Genomic DNA, 21,809 nt, shown 5'->3' on the forward strand with positions numbered 1-21,809 from the left:
AATCGCTCACCTTAATTTTTTTGGTTAAATCTCTCATCAATGATTATTTTGGCTTTTCAATTTATTTAAATGTTCTTTGAATCGTCCTATTTTCTTCAAAAGCAAAAAAAATCATTTTCTCCTATGTTCTATTTTAGCCATAGGAGTTATGTTTCTTGACATACAAGGAAATGAAATATAAAATTTATACTAGATACTCTGAAACTCATTTAGCCTAAGTTTGGCTGAAATTGATACAGCAGTTTCAAAGGAGAAGATTTTTTAAAGTAAGTCAACATGAAGAACAAATTGTGAAAAAAACCTTTAAAGGACAATAACTCCTTAAGGGGTCAATTGACAATTTTGGTCAAATTGACTTACTTGTAGATCGTACTTTGCTTAACATTTTTGCTATTAACAGTTCATCTGTATCTATAATAATATTCAAGATAATAACCAAAAACTGCAAAATTTCTTTAAAATCATCAATTCAGGGGCATTATACCTGAAAAACCAGTTACCCAATTCGGCTGAAAATTTCAGGACAGGTAGACCTTTATCTTATAAATACTTTAACTTCTTGTCTTATTTGCTCTAAATGCTTTGAGATATAAGCCAAAACCTGCATTTTACCCTGTGTTCTATTTTTACCCATGACGGCCATGTTTTCTGACGAAATAAAAAATAAAGCACAAACTTTATTTTATACACCCTACTGATCATTCAGTTGAAGTTTGGTTGAATTTGGTTGAGTAGTTTCAGAGAAGATTTTTTTTAGTTAGCAAATATGATGAACAAATTGTGAAAAAGTGTCATTAAAGGACAATAACCCTTTAAGGGATCAATTGACAATTTTGGTCATATTAACTTATTTGTAGATCTTACTTAGCTGATAATTTTTGCTGTTTACAGTTTATCTTTATCTATAATAAGGACGACAGACGACGACGACGAGGGACGCCAAGTGATGAGAAAAGCTCACATGGCCTTTTAGGCCAGATGAGCTAAAAATGTCTTGCTATTGCACAATATTGTGCAATTAGATGTTTCTTGCTATTGCACAATATTGTGCAATTAGATATTTCTTGCTATTGCGCAATACTATGCAATTGAAAAGACTTGCTATTGCACAATACTGTGCAATTGAAGATTTCTTGCTATTTATTGCAAAATACTGTGCAATGGAAAATTTCTTGCTATTGCACAATACTGTGTAATTGGAGCTTTCTTGCTATTGCTGCATACTGTGCAATTGAAAATGTCTCGCTATTGCACAATACTTAATATAATAATTTTGGATCCTGATTTGGACCAACTCGAAAACTGGGCCCATAATCAAAAATCTAAGTACATGTTTAGATTTAGCATATAAAAGAAGCCCAAGAATTCAATTTTTGTTAAAATCAAACTTAGCTTAATTTTGGACCCTTTGGATTTTAATGTAGACCAATTTGAAAACAGGACCAACAATTAAGAATCTACACATACATTTGGATTTGGCATATCAAAGAACCCCAATTATTCAAATTTTGATGAAATCAAACAAATTTTAATTTTGGACCCCAATTTGGACCAACTTGAAAACTGGGCCAAAAATAATAAATATAAGTACATTTTTAGATTCAGTATAACAAAGAACCCAAAGGATTCAATTTTTGTTTAAATCAAACTTAGTTTAATTTTGGACCCTTTGGACCTTAATGTAGACCACTTTGAAAACGGGACCAAAAATTAAGAATCTACATACACAGTTAGATTTGGCATATCAAAGAACCCCAAGTTCATTCACAGTTTAAAGTTGGACCCTTTGGGCCCCTTATTCCTAAACTGTTGGGACCAAAACTCCTAAAATCAATCCCAACCTTCCTTTTTTGGTTATAAACCTTCTGCTAAAATTTCATAGATTTCTATTTACTTATACTAAAGTTATGGTGCCAAAACCAAGAAAAATGCTTATTTGGGCCCCTTGTTGGCCCCTAATTCCTAAACTGTTCATACCTCAACTCCCACAATCAATCCCAATCTTCCTTTTGTGGTTGTAGACCTTGTGTTTAAATTTCATTGATTTCTATTTACTTCTACTAAAGTTATTGTGCGAAAACCAAGAATAATGCTTATTAGGGCCCTTTTTGGCCCTTAATTCCTAAACTGTTGAAACCAAAACTCCCAAAATCAATCCTAACCTTTCTTTTGTGGTCATAAACTTGTGTCAAAATTTCATAGATTTCTATTTACTTAAACTAAAGTTATAGTTCGAAAACCAAGAAAATGCTTATTTGGGCCTTTTTTTTTACCCTAATTCCTCAAATGTTGGGACCAAAACTCACAAAATCAATCTTAACCTTCCTTTTGTGGTCATAAACCTTGTGTTAAATTTCCATTGATTTCTATTCACTTTTACTAAAGTTAAGAGTGCGAAAACTTAAAGTATTCGGACAAGGACGACGCAGACGACGACGCCAACGTGATACTAAAATACGACCAACATTTTTTTAATTTTTGCGGTCGTATAAAAATGGCGGGTTGAACCTGGTTTTGTGGCATGCCAATCCTCCCTCTTTTATAGCAATGTGAAATATAACATTAAAATGACAACACACATTACAGGACTACAATATAAATAAATAGGAGAACACAATTGACAAAGAAACATACGAATATTAGCTAACAAAAGGCAACAAGTTAAAATGTTGTGCATTTTGTCCACACAAGACTTACGAAATGGAATATGCAAAGTGATAACATCAATTTGAATATACTTTTTTGGCTATTTTAGATAAACCAAGTAGTGTTTTGAAAGTTTTTGTATATGTTTCATAAACTAATAATAAAACAGAAATGAAATCAGTTGTATTGTATAATCATATATATATATTGCACAGAAAGTGATATCCTTAGTACATCAATTGATATTTAACTCAAATCACAAAAACAACTACACACAAATTACAAACTACTTTAAAAGTTAGGACGACTTTCTTTATCCAGACAACACTTCAGAAAGTTATAAAACATTGCGATATATATTTGCATGGTAACGAGAAGTCTTTGTGATATTGCTTCTGAAAGTGATAAACAGCACTGTACAACTATATATTCAATTTCAGTTTGGTGTGGACTTGTTCATTAAAACTGTAGTATTTTGCATCCTCAAAAGCTTTAATAGCTCGATTGAAGGAAATGTTTTGCCTTGTTACAAAATAAAAAGTATAAGTGTTACTGCACAAAACTGTGAAAAGATAAAATATTTCCTTCATTCTTGTAAAAGTGTAATATGTATCCATCATACTAAAAAAACATAACACTACAGTTAAAGGTATATTAAAGGGATTGTATATTAAGACAAGATTGCATGGATATACTCTTTGAATCACTAGTTACAATGTAATAGAGTCATCAACATTTTGTTTAGATATTTCCAAGTTGTATTTGTTTGGAGTTTGTTTTTTGCTCTTGTTTTTAAATAATTTGCTATTAATAACATGAAACCCACACCAGGCACTATAACAAACTGTTACCCAAAATTAACACACAGCCTAGATGGTATAAAAACTTGGTTACAATAAAAAATACTAACTGTAACATCGATCTTATTTCTTCTTCTGGAAAGGATTCAGGTTTTTCAGGAGTGTTTTAATTTTTCCTTCCTTCTTCTCGTCAACTTCCTCGTGTAGGGTGTATTTCTTCACACCAACTGTTTTAATGATTTCCTCCAAACATTTAGCACCTCTATCAACATTTACAAGAGCTTGGACCAGAACACGTATAGTTGGCCGGACTCTTTGTTCTTCTCTCCATTGAAATAATATATCTTTACATTGTGCCACTAAATCCCGACCATTGTTATACTGTATAATATCTTTTGATGTTATAGGTAATCCTAATTCTAAACCCAGTTGGAAGGATACTACACCTATTACTTGTGCCAGTTTATCTAGTATTTCATCTGTTGGAATTAAATCCATGTATTCTTCATTGATAACTGTAATAACAAAAACAATGGTATGTATCATTAAGACACAGTGCCCCGCTGCCACTATCACATGTCCTCACTCATTGAACCTTGAAATCAGGGTCAAAATCATAACTCTTCATATAATTTTAAAGTTCCCTCCACAATGAATATGCGTAATTAGTCTTAAGTTGACATGACAACAACTTAATGACAAACTGCATTAATCAAAAATTTAACCTGAGAACTAATTTCACACTATCACATTTCTATGTTCAGTGAACCATAAAATCAGGGCCAATACTATTATTTTGAATAATATTTTTCAGGTTTACATCGATATCATAATGAACATGTGTACTAAGTTTCAATTTGATGTGACCAAAACTTCAAAGTTACTACTTTAACATCACTGCACGCTCAAGGTGACCATTGCAACGGTTAAAAAAATTTGTAAGAGACGATCAAGTAACATCTGTGCGCTGAAGAAATCACAGCACTCTAGATCAAAGGATGTATGTTACAGGTTACAAATAAAATAATGCATGTTACTGGTTATAGATCAAAGGATGCGTGTTATTTGTTACAGATCGAAGAATGCACGTTACTTGTTGAAAAAAGAATGCAAGTAACTGGAAGCATATCATAGAATGCATGTTACTGGTTACAGATCATACTATGCATTTTACTGGTTACAGATCAAAGAATGCATTTTACTGTTACAAATCAAAGAATGCATCCTACTTGTTAAAGATCAAAGAATGAAAGATACTGGTTACAGATCAAAGGATGCATTTTACTGGTTACAGACCATAGAATGCATTTTACTGGTTACAGATCAAAGAATGCATGTGACTGGATACAGAACAAATGATGCATTTTACTGTATACCCGATCAAAGAATGCAACTTACTGTCGATAATTTTGATACAGTATTCCAGGGCTTGCATTTCCTATCATGATTTCTTTGATAGAGGGTTGCTGCTCACAAGGAAGCTATTAAACCAAAAGTTCCAAATGGTGAAGTTAAAATCATTCCTTCGTTTATAAATATTTTGATATGAGCTCACTGATGAGTCTTATGTAGACGAAACGCGCGTCTGGCGTACTAAATTATAATCCTGGTACCTTTGATAACTATAATGGACCCCATCACAAGTTGGTTGTACGTTATGGAATATCCGTTTCACAGATGATAACAGATATGTTCCTAATGTCGTAATTCCAACTCCTTTTCCAGAATGTGACCTACGGTATTAGACTTATAACCAGGTTTGTATTAATATGAGCAACATGACGAATGCCACATGTGAAGCAGGATCTGCTTACCCGAGATCACCCCCAGTTTTCGGTAGGGTTCATTGCTCAGCCATTACTTTTCTATGCTCGTGTACTACTGTTTGTCTGTTGGTCCTATTTTCAGCCATAGCTTTGTCAGTTTATTTTCGACTTATCTAAGATCTAAGAATGCATTTTAATGTTACTGGTTACTAACCATAGAATGCATTCAAATAGTTCCAGATCAAAGAATGCATCCTACTTGTTACAGATCAAAGAATGCATCCTACTTGTTACAGATCAAAGAATGCATCCTACTTGTTACAGATCAAAGAATGCATCCTACTTATTATCAAAGAATGCATCCTACTTGTTACAGATCAAAGAATGCATCCTACTTGTTACAGATCAAAGAATGATAGAAACTGGTTGCAGATCAAAGAATGCATGTTACTGGTTAAATTTCACAAAATACTTTCTGTATAAAACACATGCCGGTCCACCTATTTATCAAAGTTTAAACGTGTGTATAAATAGTATTTTAACAGTATCAAGACTAAATCCTATCTTGGCTTCATTGATAATCATGACCAGATATTTTTTAAATACATACCACAATGACCTTTTCTGATTCTTTTTACCTACAAAATATTTTGTAATTAATACAAGAATAACCAACATGGTTGGTGTGTTTTGGTTTCTGTCTGTGTCTAAATGTTGTCGACGTTTACCCCACCTGACTTGTTAATGATATTTTATGATCGAGACTTTTGCTCATTTACTGAGTTAACATAAGAATAAATGCCACACATATGTCATATTTTGTATTTCATTAATAATTTTGAAGGAAACCAACATGTTCTAAAAGAGACGCGGAATATACCAAATGGACATTCCGAATCATAAGTCTAAATATTTTTTTTTTGTAACACTGATCTTAAACTTTGGACTTATAGGCGACTTACTGGTTCATATGTTGTTTCTCTGCGCAATTTTTACTCACATAAGCATGACTATGAAACTAAGAAACGGAAAAATACTAAATACTAAACTTGTTCAAAGGGTATCTACACGTCTCAATTTTCAAAATCGGTTATCTAAAAATACTACCATCGCTAACATTTTTAACAATAAAAATCGTGGTTACCCTTCTATCGATAAGTGTCATGCCAAAAAATGACTTACATGTCCCCGTCTTTCCACCAACAATACGGTAAGGTCCACGTTTAATGGTCGCACATTTTCTTTAAATTTTGAAACTGATATTACTTGAAAAACAAACAGTATTATTTATTTACTCACATGAAACAAACCGGGATGTGGTATTCAGTACGTAGGAGAAACTGGAAGATATTTATCAAAACGCACTCAAGAACATCTGTATCGTTTTAAAAGACCTAATAAATTCAAAAGTATCATTTACCAACACCTTAAGAAGCACAACCATCCTTTTAAATATTTAGCAGTTCAACCTTGAGAAGTAGTAAATAAGCAGCCTGGTGAATCGCATTCAAAGTTTGTACGATCACGGAAAATAATTGAATTAAATTGGATTAAAAAATTACAGACAGTTTACCCTCTCGGTCTAAATGATAATATCATGGGAATTGGTAATATATCTAGAACCAATTCCGTTAACATTTTGGATATTGTTTCTAAAACTGTTCGTAAAAACCGTTCTCACGGTTGTAGAACAAATCGCAATCAAAGAAAATTTCGGGCCAATCATACCAATATTTCGGACCTAATTTCTATTTCAAAAAACAACGGCAGACATTATCTGATAACAAAACTCTGTTCGTTACCGGTTAATAAGTTAAATAAAAATTTGGAGGATTGCAACACAATTTCATATAGCAGTCCTAAGTATGAAAGTGTTCAAATTATTAAGGCATATTGTTATTCTAAATTATTTCCCAAAATTGATCGCCCTGAAGATCATAAAAAACATTTTATTAAAATTAAGTATGTCAATAAAGGCTTTGATTTTGTAAATATTGCTGGTATATTTAACGACCATTCTGTTAAAGAACAAATTCCTGGATATTTTGACAATACTGAGCTACCTCTTATTTGTTATATTTACAAGAAATCTACCCGGAAATTTGTGTTTAATTATAGTCAATTGTGTAAAGATGTTAATATCAGTGAAAATACACCTACTTCATGTAATTGCAGTAATTCCGAATATATTTATGGACCCATTTCCCATGTTATAACAGGAGATCTTAACATCGTTCAAGACCGAGAGTTAAAATCATTTCTCAGTAAAGGACCTAAATATCGTCCCCCGTCAATTATTAATTGGAATGAGTGTCGTAATATCATCCACGACTCACTCCATACTTACTGTATGAAATGGATAAAACGGGAAAAAGCTGACAAAACATCTTTGGACTCTTTTTTTAATTCAGTAATGAAGATAGTTGATATACGTATTCAACATTTTAAAGAACATTTTACTATAAACAATAACCACAATAAACCTATTTCGCGTATCAAACATAAACTAAAAGAACTAGCCAAGGAATTTGTTTTTGTCCCGGCCGATAAAGCTGCTAATAATATTATTATTGTTTGACGTAAATTTTACATCGAGGTTCTGAAAAAGGAAATCACCAATTCACCAACATTCCAACTGACTCCATTTTCAGAAAACGAAATCTGTAACAAACATAAACTTTTAGCCTCCGCTTTACAAGCAGAGCCAAATACAATGAAAGTTCCAACTATGTATTGGCTTCCGAAGCTACACAAAACCCCTTACAAATATAGATTTATTTCGTCTTCATGTCATTGTTCAACTACTAAATTGTCTATTATTCTTACCAGCACACTTGGTACAATTAAAAACCTTATAATAAATTGTTCAAATAAGGCCTTCGAAAATAGTGGAATAAATTACTTTTGGAGTGTCAAGAACTCGTTGGAAGTACTTGATAAATTGCATGCTTATATTGGTGATTTTGAATCTGTTCAAAGTTTTGATTTTTCTACCCTGTATACCACATTGCCTCACATTCTCATTAAGAAAAAATTCACACACCTAATTAAATGGGCATTCAAAAAATCAGAATGTGAATATATATGTTCAAACTCTTTTAGGTCATTTTTTAGTAGCAATAAACAAAAAAACTATGTTAATTGGACATGCTTTGATACTATATATGCCCTTGAATTTTTACTAGATAACATTTTTGTTCGCTTTGGGGATTCCGTATATCGTCAGATTATCGGAATTCCAATGGGGACTAACTGTGCACCACTTATTGCGGACCTCTTTTTGTATTGTTACGAGTTACAATTTATGACAAAAATAAGCAAAGACCCATCAAAACAATATCTGATAAACAAATTTAATAATACTTTTAGATATTTGGATGATATTTTGGCTCTCAATAATGACGACTTCAGTATGTATATTAATGAAATTTATCCTGGTGAACTCACTTTAAATAAACCTAATACTAACAATGACCACTGCCCTTTCCTCGATCTTGATATCTATATCACTAACGGAAAGCTGAATACTAAAATTTATGATAAAAGGGATGATTTTTCATTTCCTATCGTTAATTATCCGTTTTTAGATGGTGACGTTCCCTTGTCACCATCTTACGGTGTTTATATATCTCAACTTGTACGATTCGCTCGTGTATGTAACAATGTTTTAGATTTTAACGAGAGAAATTTATGTATTACTGAAAAATTATTACACCAGGGTTTTCGATATCACAAACTAGTCAAAACATTTACTAAATTTTATCATCGGTATAAAGACATCATTCGTAAATATAGCTCAACATGCAGACTTTTTATACGTTCAGGTATTTCACATCCAATTTTTTATGGAAATATTCTTTATAAAGCACAAAGGTGTCAGTATTCACCTCATAAACTTACAAAACCTTTGAATAGACTTATTAAGAAGGGATATAATTACGATACTGTTGTCAAGTCATTAAAGATTGCATACTTTGGCGTTAATATTGAGTCACTGATAAGGTCTTTGCGTCGGAACTAAACACATTTATTCTAAAAACAGTTGTTGGCATGACACGGGTTATGTTCTTCTCATATATGTTATGATGGTATGATACTAAACCCCTTACGGGAAGGATTGTGCCTGATGTTCATATGATGAAATCATAATCTTTCAGTCAGTGTAATTGAAGTCTGGAGCTGGCATGTCAGTTAACTGCTAGTAGTCTGTTGTTATTTATGTATTATTGTCATTTTGTTTATTTTCTTTGGTTACATCTTCTGACATCAGACTCGGACCTCTCTTGAACTGAATTTTAATGTGCGTATTGTTATGCTTTTACTTTTCTACACTGGTTAGAGGTATAGGGGGAGGGTTGAGATCTCACAAACATGTTTAACCCCGCCGCATTTTTGCGCCTGTCCCAAGTCAGGAGCCTCTGGCCTTTGTTAGTCTTGTATTATTTAAATTTTAGTTTCTTGTGTACAATTTGGAAATTAGTATGGCGTTCATTATCACTGAACTAGTATATATTTGTTTAGGGGCCAGCTGAAGGACGCCTCCGGGTGCGGGAATTTCTCGCTACATTGAAGACCTGTTGGTGACCTTCTGCTGTTGTGTTTTCTTATTTTGGTCGGGTTGTTGTCTCTTTGACACATTCCCCATTTCCATTCTCAATTTTAATGAGAAAACAACAGGAACGATTCTTAAAACAATCATCAAATATATTCTATTATTAGTCAACGGTCTTTAACTTTCGTCTTTTGATCAACATGTTTCTATATGTCTTATTCCAAATTTACATTCTTAAGTTACTCTCTAGAAACCAATTTTACATAAAACTTATTTTATATATCAGTGACCTTGGACTTAAAACTATTAATTACAAAATAAATAAGCTTTTTTTTCTTTTTCAATGACTTCTTTCAGTATACCTTTTGTTAAAATTGCAAGTAAACACAAGTGTTCATCCTGAAACTATTTCTTTTTACACAGATTTAAAAATGTAATGAATGAAGGTCCTGTAACGTTTAGAAGAGCGTACAGAAATGATGATGTACATATGCCCCCTCCCCCTTTTTTGGGGAGCAAAAAAAAAAGGATCTTTTTAGCCTAAATCCTATACACAATACAAGTTAAGGCGTTTATCAGTAGACAAAAAATTATGAATTTGTTTGGTTACCTCTCATTCATCTATTTTAAATGAATTCTAGAACACACTCGCGACATTGAGGGTCCGTGGCTGAATTAACGTACCTACGCCTTATTTGTAGACTGGACTTTTAGTATTAAAACATTCTGATTATAAGGTGCACAGTTTTATATGCTTTCGAAATCTTTCTGTTTGAACCTGTTTTAGTTTTCTTTCTTCAACAGAAAACTACATGTATCATAAACCGGTTTCCGATTCGCCATTAACGTTGCATTCGTGCGGCATCCAGGGTGACATTTTATCATATTTTGTATTTATTTTGCACTTATGAGGATGAGACATTTAGGTGAGTTTTATTGTATTGTATTTATTCATGTTTTGTGGAAGGTTAACTTTCTGGAAGTAAGTCCTGTCACGGTGATCAGGCTTGGGGAACTGGATAGGCAAATAGAATTGAGAATGGAAATGGGGAATGTGTTAAAGAGACAACAACCCGACCAAAGAGCAGAAAACAGAAAAAGGCCACCAATGGGTCTTCAACACAGCGAGAAAATCCCACACCGGGAGGTGGGCTTCAGCTGGCCCCTAAACAGAATGTGTACTAATTCAATGAAAACGGACGTTACACTTAACTCCAAAATATATATGAATGAACTAAAATTAAAAAAAAACATACGATACTAACAAAGGCCAGAGGCTCATGAATTGGGACAGGTGCAAAAACTCTTCAGAGGGGAAGCACAATCCCTCCTGTTAGCATGGTTAGGGGTTTAGTATCATACCATCACAAGATATATGAGAACATAACCCGTATCATGCCAACAACTGCTTTTAGAATAAATGTGTTTATTTCCGATGCAAAGATCCTATGAGTGAATCAATATTAATACCAAAATATGCCATCTTTAATGTCCTGACAACAGTATTATAACTATATTCGTTCTGAATAAGTCTGTTTAAAGGTTTGGTTAGCTTTTGAGGTGAATGCTGACATTGTTGTGCTTTGTAAAGAATATTACCATAAACGATTGGATGTGAAATACCTGAACGTATAAGATGTCTGCATGTTGAATTTTATTTACGAAAGATGTCCTTGTACCAATGGTAAAATTTATTAAACGTCTTGATTAGTTTGTGATATGGAAAACCCTGGTGTGACACTTTTTCAGCAAAACAGAGATTTCTTTAGTTAAAATCAAATGATGATTGTGGCCAAGTTTGGTTAAATCTGGTCGAGTCGTTTCAGATGAGAAGATTTTTCTAAAAGATTACTAAGATTTTCGAAAAATAGTTAAAAATTGACTATTAAGGGAAATAACTCCTAGAGGGGTCAACTGATCATTTTGGTCATCTTGACTTATGTGTACATCTTACTTTGCTGAACATTATTGCTCTTTACAGTTTATGTCTATCTATATTATTATATTCAAGATAATAACCAAAAACACCAAAATTTCCTTAAAATTACCAATTCAGGGGCAGCAACCTCTGGTTTTTGAAGTATAAGCCAAAAACTGCATTTTACCCCTATGTTCTATTTTAGCCATAGAGGCCATCTTGGTTGGTTAAATTTGGCCCAGTAGTTTCAGAGGAGAAGATTTTTGTAAAAGTAAACGACGGACGACGCTGGACGCCTAGTGATGAGAAAAGCTCACTTGGCCCTTCGGGCTAGGTGAGCTAAAAAAAGTATACAAAAACATAAAATGACATTTTGTATAGAAACAAAGGATATAGATTAGCCAAAAATAAACTATTAACACAGAGATATGTCTCGCCTTTTTTGCAATTATGATAGTAAAATGCAAATGTTGAAATTTAAAAAGCAATACTTTAACAAGTATGTTATGCAAATATTTAAGTCAATGAACCACCACTGAAGATACATTGCTAAACAATCTCTGCAAATGAGATGTGCCAATGCTAATACAACTGCAAACCAAATACCATTGACTTATCATAAGTCGCTCCCTTTAGACAAACCTAAACACAAACATTAGCTTGTAAACTATGTAAAAGTTTCAAAATCAATGAACCATGATGAGGGGTTGGGGCTATATAATCTCGATGGAAAAGAGATTTACAAAAATTAATGCCAATCAATTTGCATACCAAATATCATTGACCTAACATTAGCGGTTCTTCTTAAGGTAGCACTACAGTCTAACAGCGTATTTTTAAATATTATTTGTTATCACATAATTTTGAAATAAGTATTATTCTGCACAGTTTGTAAAAATCCAAAAGTCATTATCATATCACAACAGGGAATAAATTGATAATGAAGTTATGTAAATAAAAGCACATGGTAATTAATGTAAATATGTAGGCATTAAGGAGGGGCTAACATGTCAATCATCTGTTGATGCCAGTGTCCAGCTGTTAATCACTGACCACAAGATGAATAGTGTGGTCTTATCTGATTGTATAATGTGTATTGCCAAAAAGTAATTTATATTACTTTGAAGTAAGCAGAGAAAAGGAAAAGTTAATAAAAAGGAGAAAATCTAAAGGGAAAAATCTAACCAAAATGAACAAAACTATCTATATAAGGATAAGAGTGTGAAAGTATCTTTGAAAGCCTCTGACAAACTTTAAACTTTTAAGGTTCTTACTAACAAATAAGAAGACAATGGCTCTGAATCTGTCTTCTCTTAAGAGTTTTAGGGACTTTAACCAACTTTAAGTTTATGTGAAATTTTTCAGTTCCGTAAAACTAAATCATTGTCAGTAAGGGGATGGTCTTGATCTTTTTTGAAACATGTCTTTTATTGCATAATTTTAATGTTCTAGCTAATTTCATAGTATATTTCTTTTTAAAATACAAATGAAAATCATTCTTTATAGTGATTATAGTGTTTATATACACCTGGTAATTCCTGTTATTCTCTTATCTGGATAGAGGCGGAGCTTTGTCTATATTTAATTACTACATTACAGATGTTGGTCAAATCTGTGACGTCAAACTCCCACCAAATGCCAAGTTAGTGTTGGTCAGTGCACATATAATTCAAAATTTACAGTATTAGAGCATCAAAGACACAAAGTGTGTGGTTATATTGATAAAATAATGGGGTCAGAACACTCTTGGGGTGTTCTCAGTGTAACTTTTGTATTAATGTTGCATTTATAGGGGTTCTAAGGGGGAAATTCAGATTTTAGGTCATTTCTCTGAACAATTTTTCATGAGAATTGTTAGCAAAAAAAGAAAATAGAAACTTCATGGGTACCCCTTTTGGTTTGACTTTGATATATGTGATTAAAGGGAGTATTTATTACAATACCGTGTCCCAGTTTTTGGATAATTTGTTTCTAAATGAATTCATAGGTGTCAAAAGATAAAAGGTGAAATGAGGTTTGGCACCCAGCAGTTAAATCATTATATCTTCTTACTGGAGACATATATCAAAAATCTAAGACACGGTTTTGTTTATAGTGTATGGTTGATTAAAGTGAGGAAAACAAATTTTTACTACCATTTGACCTGAGTTTGCCATTTTCATTCAAATTGAAAGACCACTTTTTTGGCAATTCAGGAGCTACAATTTGAGATTAAGCTTACCAAAAATAAACTAGTAAATACATGTAATTACTAAATCGACTAGTAATTACAGGTATTTACTGAAATGTTTAGTAATTACGTGTAATTCCTAATTTCACCTATTTACTGTAACATATACATAAGGTAATTAGTGAAGATCTGAGCTTGGGTGGTTACTGATTTGTGATAAATTAATTAATGAACATATTATCAAGCTTTGATGCTTACGCACATATCAAAAGTTAAAGTTTAAATAAACGTAAATTGAGAAAAATAATATTTCATTTTCGGCATTGTTAATTAATTCAAATTAAAATTTGGTACTGAAAGTAACTTCATTTCTATGCCAAACTTTTGCACATTACACATGCAAGTGAAATTATGTCGAAGTCCGATTTTTTATCATGGGGTGAAGATTTAGACGACTTTGAACTAGCATATCTTCTTGGTGATTATACCGACACTGATATTAATGCTGATTCTGCATGCAAGAAGCCAAAAAAGGACATTCAGTGTTCAGGATATATGTGTCCCGATTGCAAAAAAGTGTTTAAAACAATCTCTGGCTTCCGTGGTCATACATCAAAACAACACGGAAAGAGCAATTTGAAAGGTTTGTAATATTTTTGTATTGTTTGTCCCAAATATGCCATATCTGTATCTGTATCCTATGAATTTCTGCCAATATAGGCATACCTCTGTTATATGGAGTAAAACAATAAAAATAGTTCCACCACCGCAACAGTATAGAATATCAATCCATCAATATATATACACTATGAATCCACTATGAGGATTATGTACACAGTTCACAGTTTATGATATTTATTTATCCTTTTATATGTAAAAGATAAAAATTGTCTTTATACTATTAAAATTCTATTTATAAAACTTAATATTAAGCCTAGGCGATCTGCAAAAACCCTATTTGACCTATCTAACTGACTTTAAAGTTCATCTTTCTCCTGCTACTTATCAAGTCCATTTTTGAAAGTATTTCGTACCTCTTATTGTGTAATTTATAAATTAATTGTCTACACAAAGGTTCAATTCTATCGCTTATATCATTTACTGACTCAGCACTGCCATCATAGTAGAATGGATTAATAATTAGTTGCAAAATGTCTAGCTGAATATTAGAATGTTGCAAAGCAGGAAGCTCACTACATTTACATATAATGTTTTTCAAAATTGGTGTCTTCTTCCTTATAATTCTTTCCTCCACTGTCTGGAGTACCACTACTTGTGTAGTGTAGCACGGATAAGCAACTGATTACTGTATACTGTGAGCAACTGTGTGCATGTGCAGGAATATTGTACAGTGAATATATGATCGGTGCACAAACCAGTATTATTTCGCCTAAAATATATTTTCTAGATACTGGTATAAAGGATATCAACACAGCCTGGCGTACCCACTACCAATTTACAACGCAACGGCAGTTGGTCTTATCCAAAATGAGCTCAGGCTGCGATCCCAGCCAGTGCTCCATTCAAACATAAACTTTAAAATAACTTAATGTTAAATCATTTTTGTAGACGTGCAGGAAACTGTTCCATCACCATACTATATACATTTGTGCTCCATATAAATCACACATGTTATGTCAATTATACACTAATCAATGTATATTACTTTAAAAGTTCATGCACTGTGGCATATACTAAAATCTAAAAACACTTCGTGTACCACCAAATTATCAATGTTACTGTGACAGTTTGTAACTCAGCACATAACTCAACTTTGTATTGTTCATTCAAAACTAAACCAATATGCACATTTTTATTGGTACTTCACTCAGGTTTCCTTACACTGCACCAGTAGCCTTATACACTATCTCCTACGTCACTAAAAAAGCGAAATTAGTCAAGTGCACTACAACACAGCAAGAAATGTGAAAGTGATTCTTCTGCTTGGTCACATAATTTACAAGTTGGATCAACGTTGTTTTGATTGTAAGCTGCTCTATTCGTTTGTAGAATGTAGGTTCCAGTTGCAATTTGTATTCTTATTGGAATTCTATTGATGTCTCTTTGATTACAATGTAGCACTGTTCGCTAAGGCCAAAGGATGAATTTTCCCAACTTTAAATGAAGATGTTGGAATGTATTTAAGCTTGAGTAATACATTATTTCTTCATTAATTCTTGTTGTCCAATATTTATGTACTGCTGTGGTAGTCAATTTCTTCCATTTTCCTTTTGACATTTCAATATAAAGTAGTGATAATGGGTTTTCTAGACTATATTTGATACATATCTTTTTCATATCTATAAACCAGCTGTTACTATCAAAGCTCTTAATCTGTAGTTGTCTTTCTGCTAGCTTCCACTCAGATGAATTTTTATTTGATCTTGCAATATTTCCAAACAATGAGAGAATTTTTAAGTGTATTTCTGCTTCTATAGGTAGTAAACCAGATATTTAGTATACAGCAGGGTCAGCCACATTAATATTTAGTGAAAGAATTTGCTTAAGTAACTTTTTGTATTGGATCTGTAAATTGTCGAGAATTTTGCCTTTTGGTGACACAATTTCAAGCCCATAGGTTAGTATTGGAAGAATATATGTTCTCAACATTGCAATTGATGTTTCAGGATCAAGACCATTCTCACCATGTAGACCAGTTCCCATTAGACTGTAGATAGCCCTTCTGTTTTTTTTTAAATTTTCGTTAACAGTTGTTTGTGCAGAATTGTTTGAGATCTCGTTATTCCAATATGTGAAGCTTTGTCTACCACTGGCATTACAGTATCGTTCAATTTCCAAAATCCTAAATTAGCTTGTATAGTTTTAGCTTTGCTTTTTACAGGTAAAATAACGCTTTTTGAAGGTTGTAGATTGTATCCTTCGCGCTTACTGAAATCCACGGCTATATCTACCATTGTTTGTATGTCTAATGGGTTACAGGCAAGTAGTGCAACATCGTCTGCACAGGTCGGTGCACAGCAATTAATATTTCCAATTTTTCCACCAAGTCCAGAGTCACATAGAAAATTCAAAAGAGGATTTATATATAGTTTATATAAATCAGCACTGAGAGTGCCGCCTTGCCGAACACCTTGTTCTATTTTAAAGAAATATGACATATGACACTGCATTTTGGTATAGATTGTCTATCAATAAAATTGATTGATTTGAAAAACCATATTGATGAAGTCTTTTAATTAAGTTTGCGTGAACCACTACATCGAAGGCAGATTTTGCATCCAAGGGGCCTATATAGGTTGGGCGCTTAAGATCTATATTCTCTCTTTCAAATTCTTCTACTATAAGTTTACAAAGTAATGGTGATGAATTTTCTGTGAAACCTCTTTGTAACGGATTTTGACATATTATTATTTTACAGTTCTCTCTAACTTTTAGTATCTTCTCAATAACTCTTGAGAATGTTGTTGTTACAGTAATTCCTCTGTAGTTTTTTTGCATTTTTACAGTCTCCTTTATTTTTAAATACCGGAAAGAGGGTTCCAATTTTGAGTGAATCAGGAATAAAATGTTTTTCAAATGATTTGTTGATTAAAGCTTGTAAATATGTTAAAAGGTTGGCACCGCCATGGATAATATTCTCAGCTGTTATGCCATAGAAATCTGCTGCCTTATTTCGGTTCAGACTGTTTATAGCTTTTAAAATTTCTTCCTGTGTTACATTAACATGAATAAATTGCTCACTGCAGAGTTCAATGATGTTTGTATATTCATTTTCTGTATTCTTTAGATAATTGGAATCAAAAGTGTTTTCTGCTAGTTGACCAAAATGTATTTTCCTCCCCTCCATTATTTGCTCTGGAGTGTTATAAATGTTGTCACCTACATTCAGCTGATCTATACGTCTAGATAGTTTTCCACGTTGCTTGTTGATAAGTTTATAGAAGAGAGTTTTGTTTGATGAACTTGCTTCAATAATTTCGTTTCTTTCTTGCCTGCGTTTTTGTGCAATTTCCAATCTACAAGTTTTTCTCAGTTCCTGTGTTGTAATTTTCTTTTCAAGTAGAAAAGGATCTAAGCAATCAGTAGGCCGTCCGCTTGCTTTCCAATAATAAAATGCTGATTTCTTATTCCTAATAGCTTTTAAAATTTCGTCAGACATTACTTTTAATTTTGGTTTATTCTTTCGAATTTTTGGTTTTTGTGCTTTCTCATTGGTGGCTTTTGTTATTACAGTTGTTATATCATGAAAACCTGTTTCTATATCATCCTTTGTATTTATAACTTGTAGAGATGTAATAAGTCCCTCATTAATTATCTCAGTGTACTTCAACAAGTCTGCTTTATCCCATTTAACTTTCATTTTAGTCTTAAATTCTGTTTTCGTATTTGAACTCTTAGTTATTTTGAAATCCAGAGACAATAGAAGAGGATAATGGTCAGATACATTCCCAACTAAATCAGATTTCCTAATATAAATGATTGATTCTTTAAAAGTTTCTTGAAAAAGTATATAGTCGATTGCAGTACAATCACTCCCATTAGCGCTAATGTATGTTTTTCTAGTATCTTTTGTACTCAGACAGTGTTCGTCCATAAATGACACTATATATTTCTGTCTTATCGAGTCATTAGATCCAAAGATTTCCTCACTAAAGTCACCACCTATTATTATTTGGTGTGTTAGTTCATAGGTTGTCAATATTTCATTCAAAAGATCTAGACATTCTTGAAATTCTGTTTGACTATTTGTTGAACCTTTACACGGTAAGTATACTGAAATGACTAATAAATTTGGGTCACCATTGATCTCTATGCATTGTATTCGATTATTTCCTATAGACAGTGGAGTGACTATGGAGTCAAGATTTTTCTTCCATAGTATAGCAGTCCCACCATAACCTCTTGGCATTCTCCATGGAGCAATTGGGTCGCTGGAGTCTACTGCTTTACCAACACCCTTATAATCAAGTAAAATGTCATTCAACATCTGTAACTGACAGTGGAAGAGCCAGTGTTCTTGAAGTAGATAAATGTCAATAGAGTCTTTTAATTCATGAAATAGTGGACCACAGGTTAAAATGTTCAATAAAATTAAAATCTAAAATCTTTAATACATATTTACACTTTTTAGCCTTCTCTTCTATGGATCTAGGTTTTATTGCTATATTTTCGGACGGATGAGGCTCTGTTGGTATAAAAAATGCATGTCACTATTGTTTACTTCATAGCTTATAGGTGCACCTTCCAGGGAGATGTGGAACCAATTGGGATTACTTTTTCCTATACTCTGTTGATTGTTGACCACTTCTTTATCGTTCCTGTATGATTCATTTGAGTGTGAAAGTTCAGTCTTGTTAACATTCATTTGTTCATTTGGAAGTATTCCAATTAAGTTTTCTTTACATATGTTTTTTGTCATAGTTGACATCGAGGTGAAGGTTAACTGGATGATTAATTTATGTATCTTGTTCCCTTTTTTGAATGTGATCATATTGGTAGTAGGCATTTGAGCATTGATGATTTGGTTGCAAATGAGATGTATTGTGAAAAACAGGTTGGCCGTAATATGGGTATTGATGATTTGGATGTTGAGTTGTAACATATGGTTGATTTCGAATTGAATGCTGATTTGGAGAGTATTGATGTGGTTGCACAAATGATTTTTGCTGATCATACGATTGTTGACTAGAATTAAACTGTTCAGAATTTGATGATCTATTACCGCTGTTGTTGAGAAGTTTGTTGAGTTCTTCATCCACTTTACCAAGTACATAGTTGGTGACTTTGTCTCTAATTCCCACTATGAGTTTATCACTTGAGGTACTATCATGACTAACTTTGTCTTCTGTGTTAGGGATACTGTGGATAGTCCCACCGTTTCCCTGTGTAGTCTTATAGGCTCTAGTGTCTCAATTCTTGTGAAAAGAGTGTTTACGGTCTGTTCCAACTCTAGGTTTCTTGCCTCAGCTTTAAACAGTCTATCTAGCACTTTCGTTTTTTCTGACATGTTTTCATTAATAGCAGTCTCCTTCAGCTTCAACTGTTCATCTTTTTTCCGCAATCTCTGTTCTAGTTGTCGAAGTTCTTTCATTTTAATTTTCTGAAATTCGGAATTTGCACTGGCTTCATTTTGATCTTGCGCAGTGGAATTGTTGTTATTTGAGCATGATGAGAGAGTACTACTTGTTGTTAAAGTTTCTTCATTCTTTTCTGTATGTTGCGTTGAGCTGCCATCAATTTTGTTGTCTACTAATAGACCTTCTGCATCTATTGTTTTAGCCAAAGTTTGCTGATCTTGTGTGTCAACCGGTTGTACAATTTCACTTTGGTCTTTAAGCAAAGCAAGCAAAGCAGGTGTGGTTGGTGGTATCCATACAAGTAATGTGAAATTTCATCAGACAAACAGAACAGCAATCTACATTCTTTAGTATAGACATATCACACGCATGACAGTTCAGTACATTTTCTTCTTGTAAAAGTGACTCAGCTAAGGTTATGTCTTGTTTATCATTCGACTCCAATGCCTTTATAATATTATTGTTTTTAGCTTTTTCGAGAGTACAGACTGTACATACATAAGTAAAATCCTTTCTTTTCACATTTGTTACATCATCTTCAGAAATTTTTTCACAATTATAATGTACCCAGTGATCATAGATGCAAAGAACTGCTTTTGTTCAGCAATTTCTGTTACATTTGAGACATCTCTCCTCTTGATTTATATTTGGCACAATATCCATTTGAGATTTTGATGTATTTGTTAATCCTAGCTCAGAATGCAGCGTTGTAATTGCCTCTTCAAGTTGCTCCGCGAGCTTTCTGTGACTTTTACTATATTTATCTTTATACCAGATATCTTGGTGTCCGCCATTATATTGTGTATTTTTGAAATGTCACATAGTTCAAATCTATTTGCGTTTTTACCATTTATCAGCAAGGTACACTTTGTTATTTAGGCGTTTATAGTAAAGCTTTTATTTGATGTATCAGTGATACTATAGGTTATTTGTACATTATTACCCACATTGTCAGTTGCTGCAGTTTTACTGAAGTCAAGTATGTCCTGTGAATTTTTATAGTAGATTTCATATGCATATAAAAAAAAAGATCAAAAGATATAGCATCAAATTTTCCAGTGATACCACCTCCGGTTTTTGAGTATGTTATTTCAGTGACTTTAGTACTTTCTAATTTTTTCTTCAAAGATTTTTCAATATTCATAGTATAGTTGTTTTCATATTTCTGGTGCGGGCTCATATTATTGCCTTTGTTGGACGTTCTTCGCTTAGTTCTTTGGGTTAGCTCCATATTTTTTTTAACTTTTATTTGTTTTTAACCAACCAACAATTTAGTATAAAATATGTTGTGACAAGTAAGAGTACTGTGGAAAATCCCACCGTTCCCCAACTATGTCACAGCAGCGATATACAGATTGTCTTTAAGATCAAATACTTCAAAGCAGGATTGTGAATTACCAACAGTCTGGGTTTTTTTTGCTGGGTTATCTTTTTTAACCAGACTTTTGCAAGGTTTGTTGAAGGATGGATGCCGTCTCTATACAGATTGAAGTTATATTGATTTCTAGCTATATTTAAACTATTTTTGTTGCTAGTATTGATTCTATGGTGAATATCAGCTGTTCTAGTTCCCAATGTGTCATTCATGTGTCTGATGTGATTGTTTAATGCCTTTATTTGTTTTAATAAAATGTCATCATCATTTTTGAATTTTTGAACATCAGGATGTTTTTGATACGAATTCCAAAGAGATACAGAGTATGGTGGAGTTTCCAAAAATCTTAATTTACACCCAGGATAACTCTTAAGGAGATCAGCAATTTCTTGATAATTGTTAACAATTGTTTGAATGGAATCATCCGTTTCAGTTCTTAAGGTAATATATCTAGTGTTTTTGTCATAAGTAGTGAGATCGCATGTGCCAAACCATACATATAACGCAATATTATCAAGATGTCCAATTTTGTATTCAAGGTTTT

At 32.9% G+C, this 21,809-nt stretch overlaps 1 protein-coding gene across 1 annotated transcript; it reads right to left on the reverse strand.

The window, feature by feature from the left end:
- Positions 1 to 3,288: 3,288 nt before the first annotated feature.
- LOC134719172 (uncharacterized) lies at positions 3,289 to 6,104 on the reverse strand. The gene is made up of 2 exons (XM_063582146.1): positions 5,823 to 6,104; positions 3,289 to 3,961 (listed from the first exon to the last, which is right to left on the reverse strand). The coding sequence occupies exon 2, from the start codon at positions 3,942 to 3,944 to the stop codon at positions 3,570 to 3,572; it is 375 nt and encodes a 124-aa protein (XP_063438216.1). The 5' UTR covers positions 3,945 to 3,961; positions 5,823 to 6,104; the 3' UTR covers positions 3,289 to 3,569.
- Between the last annotated feature and the right edge of the window lie 15,705 nt (positions 6,105 to 21,809).

The sequence above is a fragment of the Mytilus trossulus genome, chromosome 5 (assembly GCF_036588685.1).
Source record: "Mytilus trossulus isolate FHL-02 chromosome 5, PNRI_Mtr1.1.1.hap1, whole genome shotgun sequence".
In the NCBI taxonomy this organism is placed as follows: domain Eukaryota; kingdom Metazoa; phylum Mollusca; class Bivalvia; order Mytilida; family Mytilidae; genus Mytilus; species Mytilus trossulus.

Excerpts from the sequence above, each read along its gene's own strand:
- LOC134719172 (XM_063582146.1), bottom strand. The coding sequence starts at position 3,944 with ATGGATTTAATTCCAACAGATGAAATACTAGATAAACTGGCACAAGTA.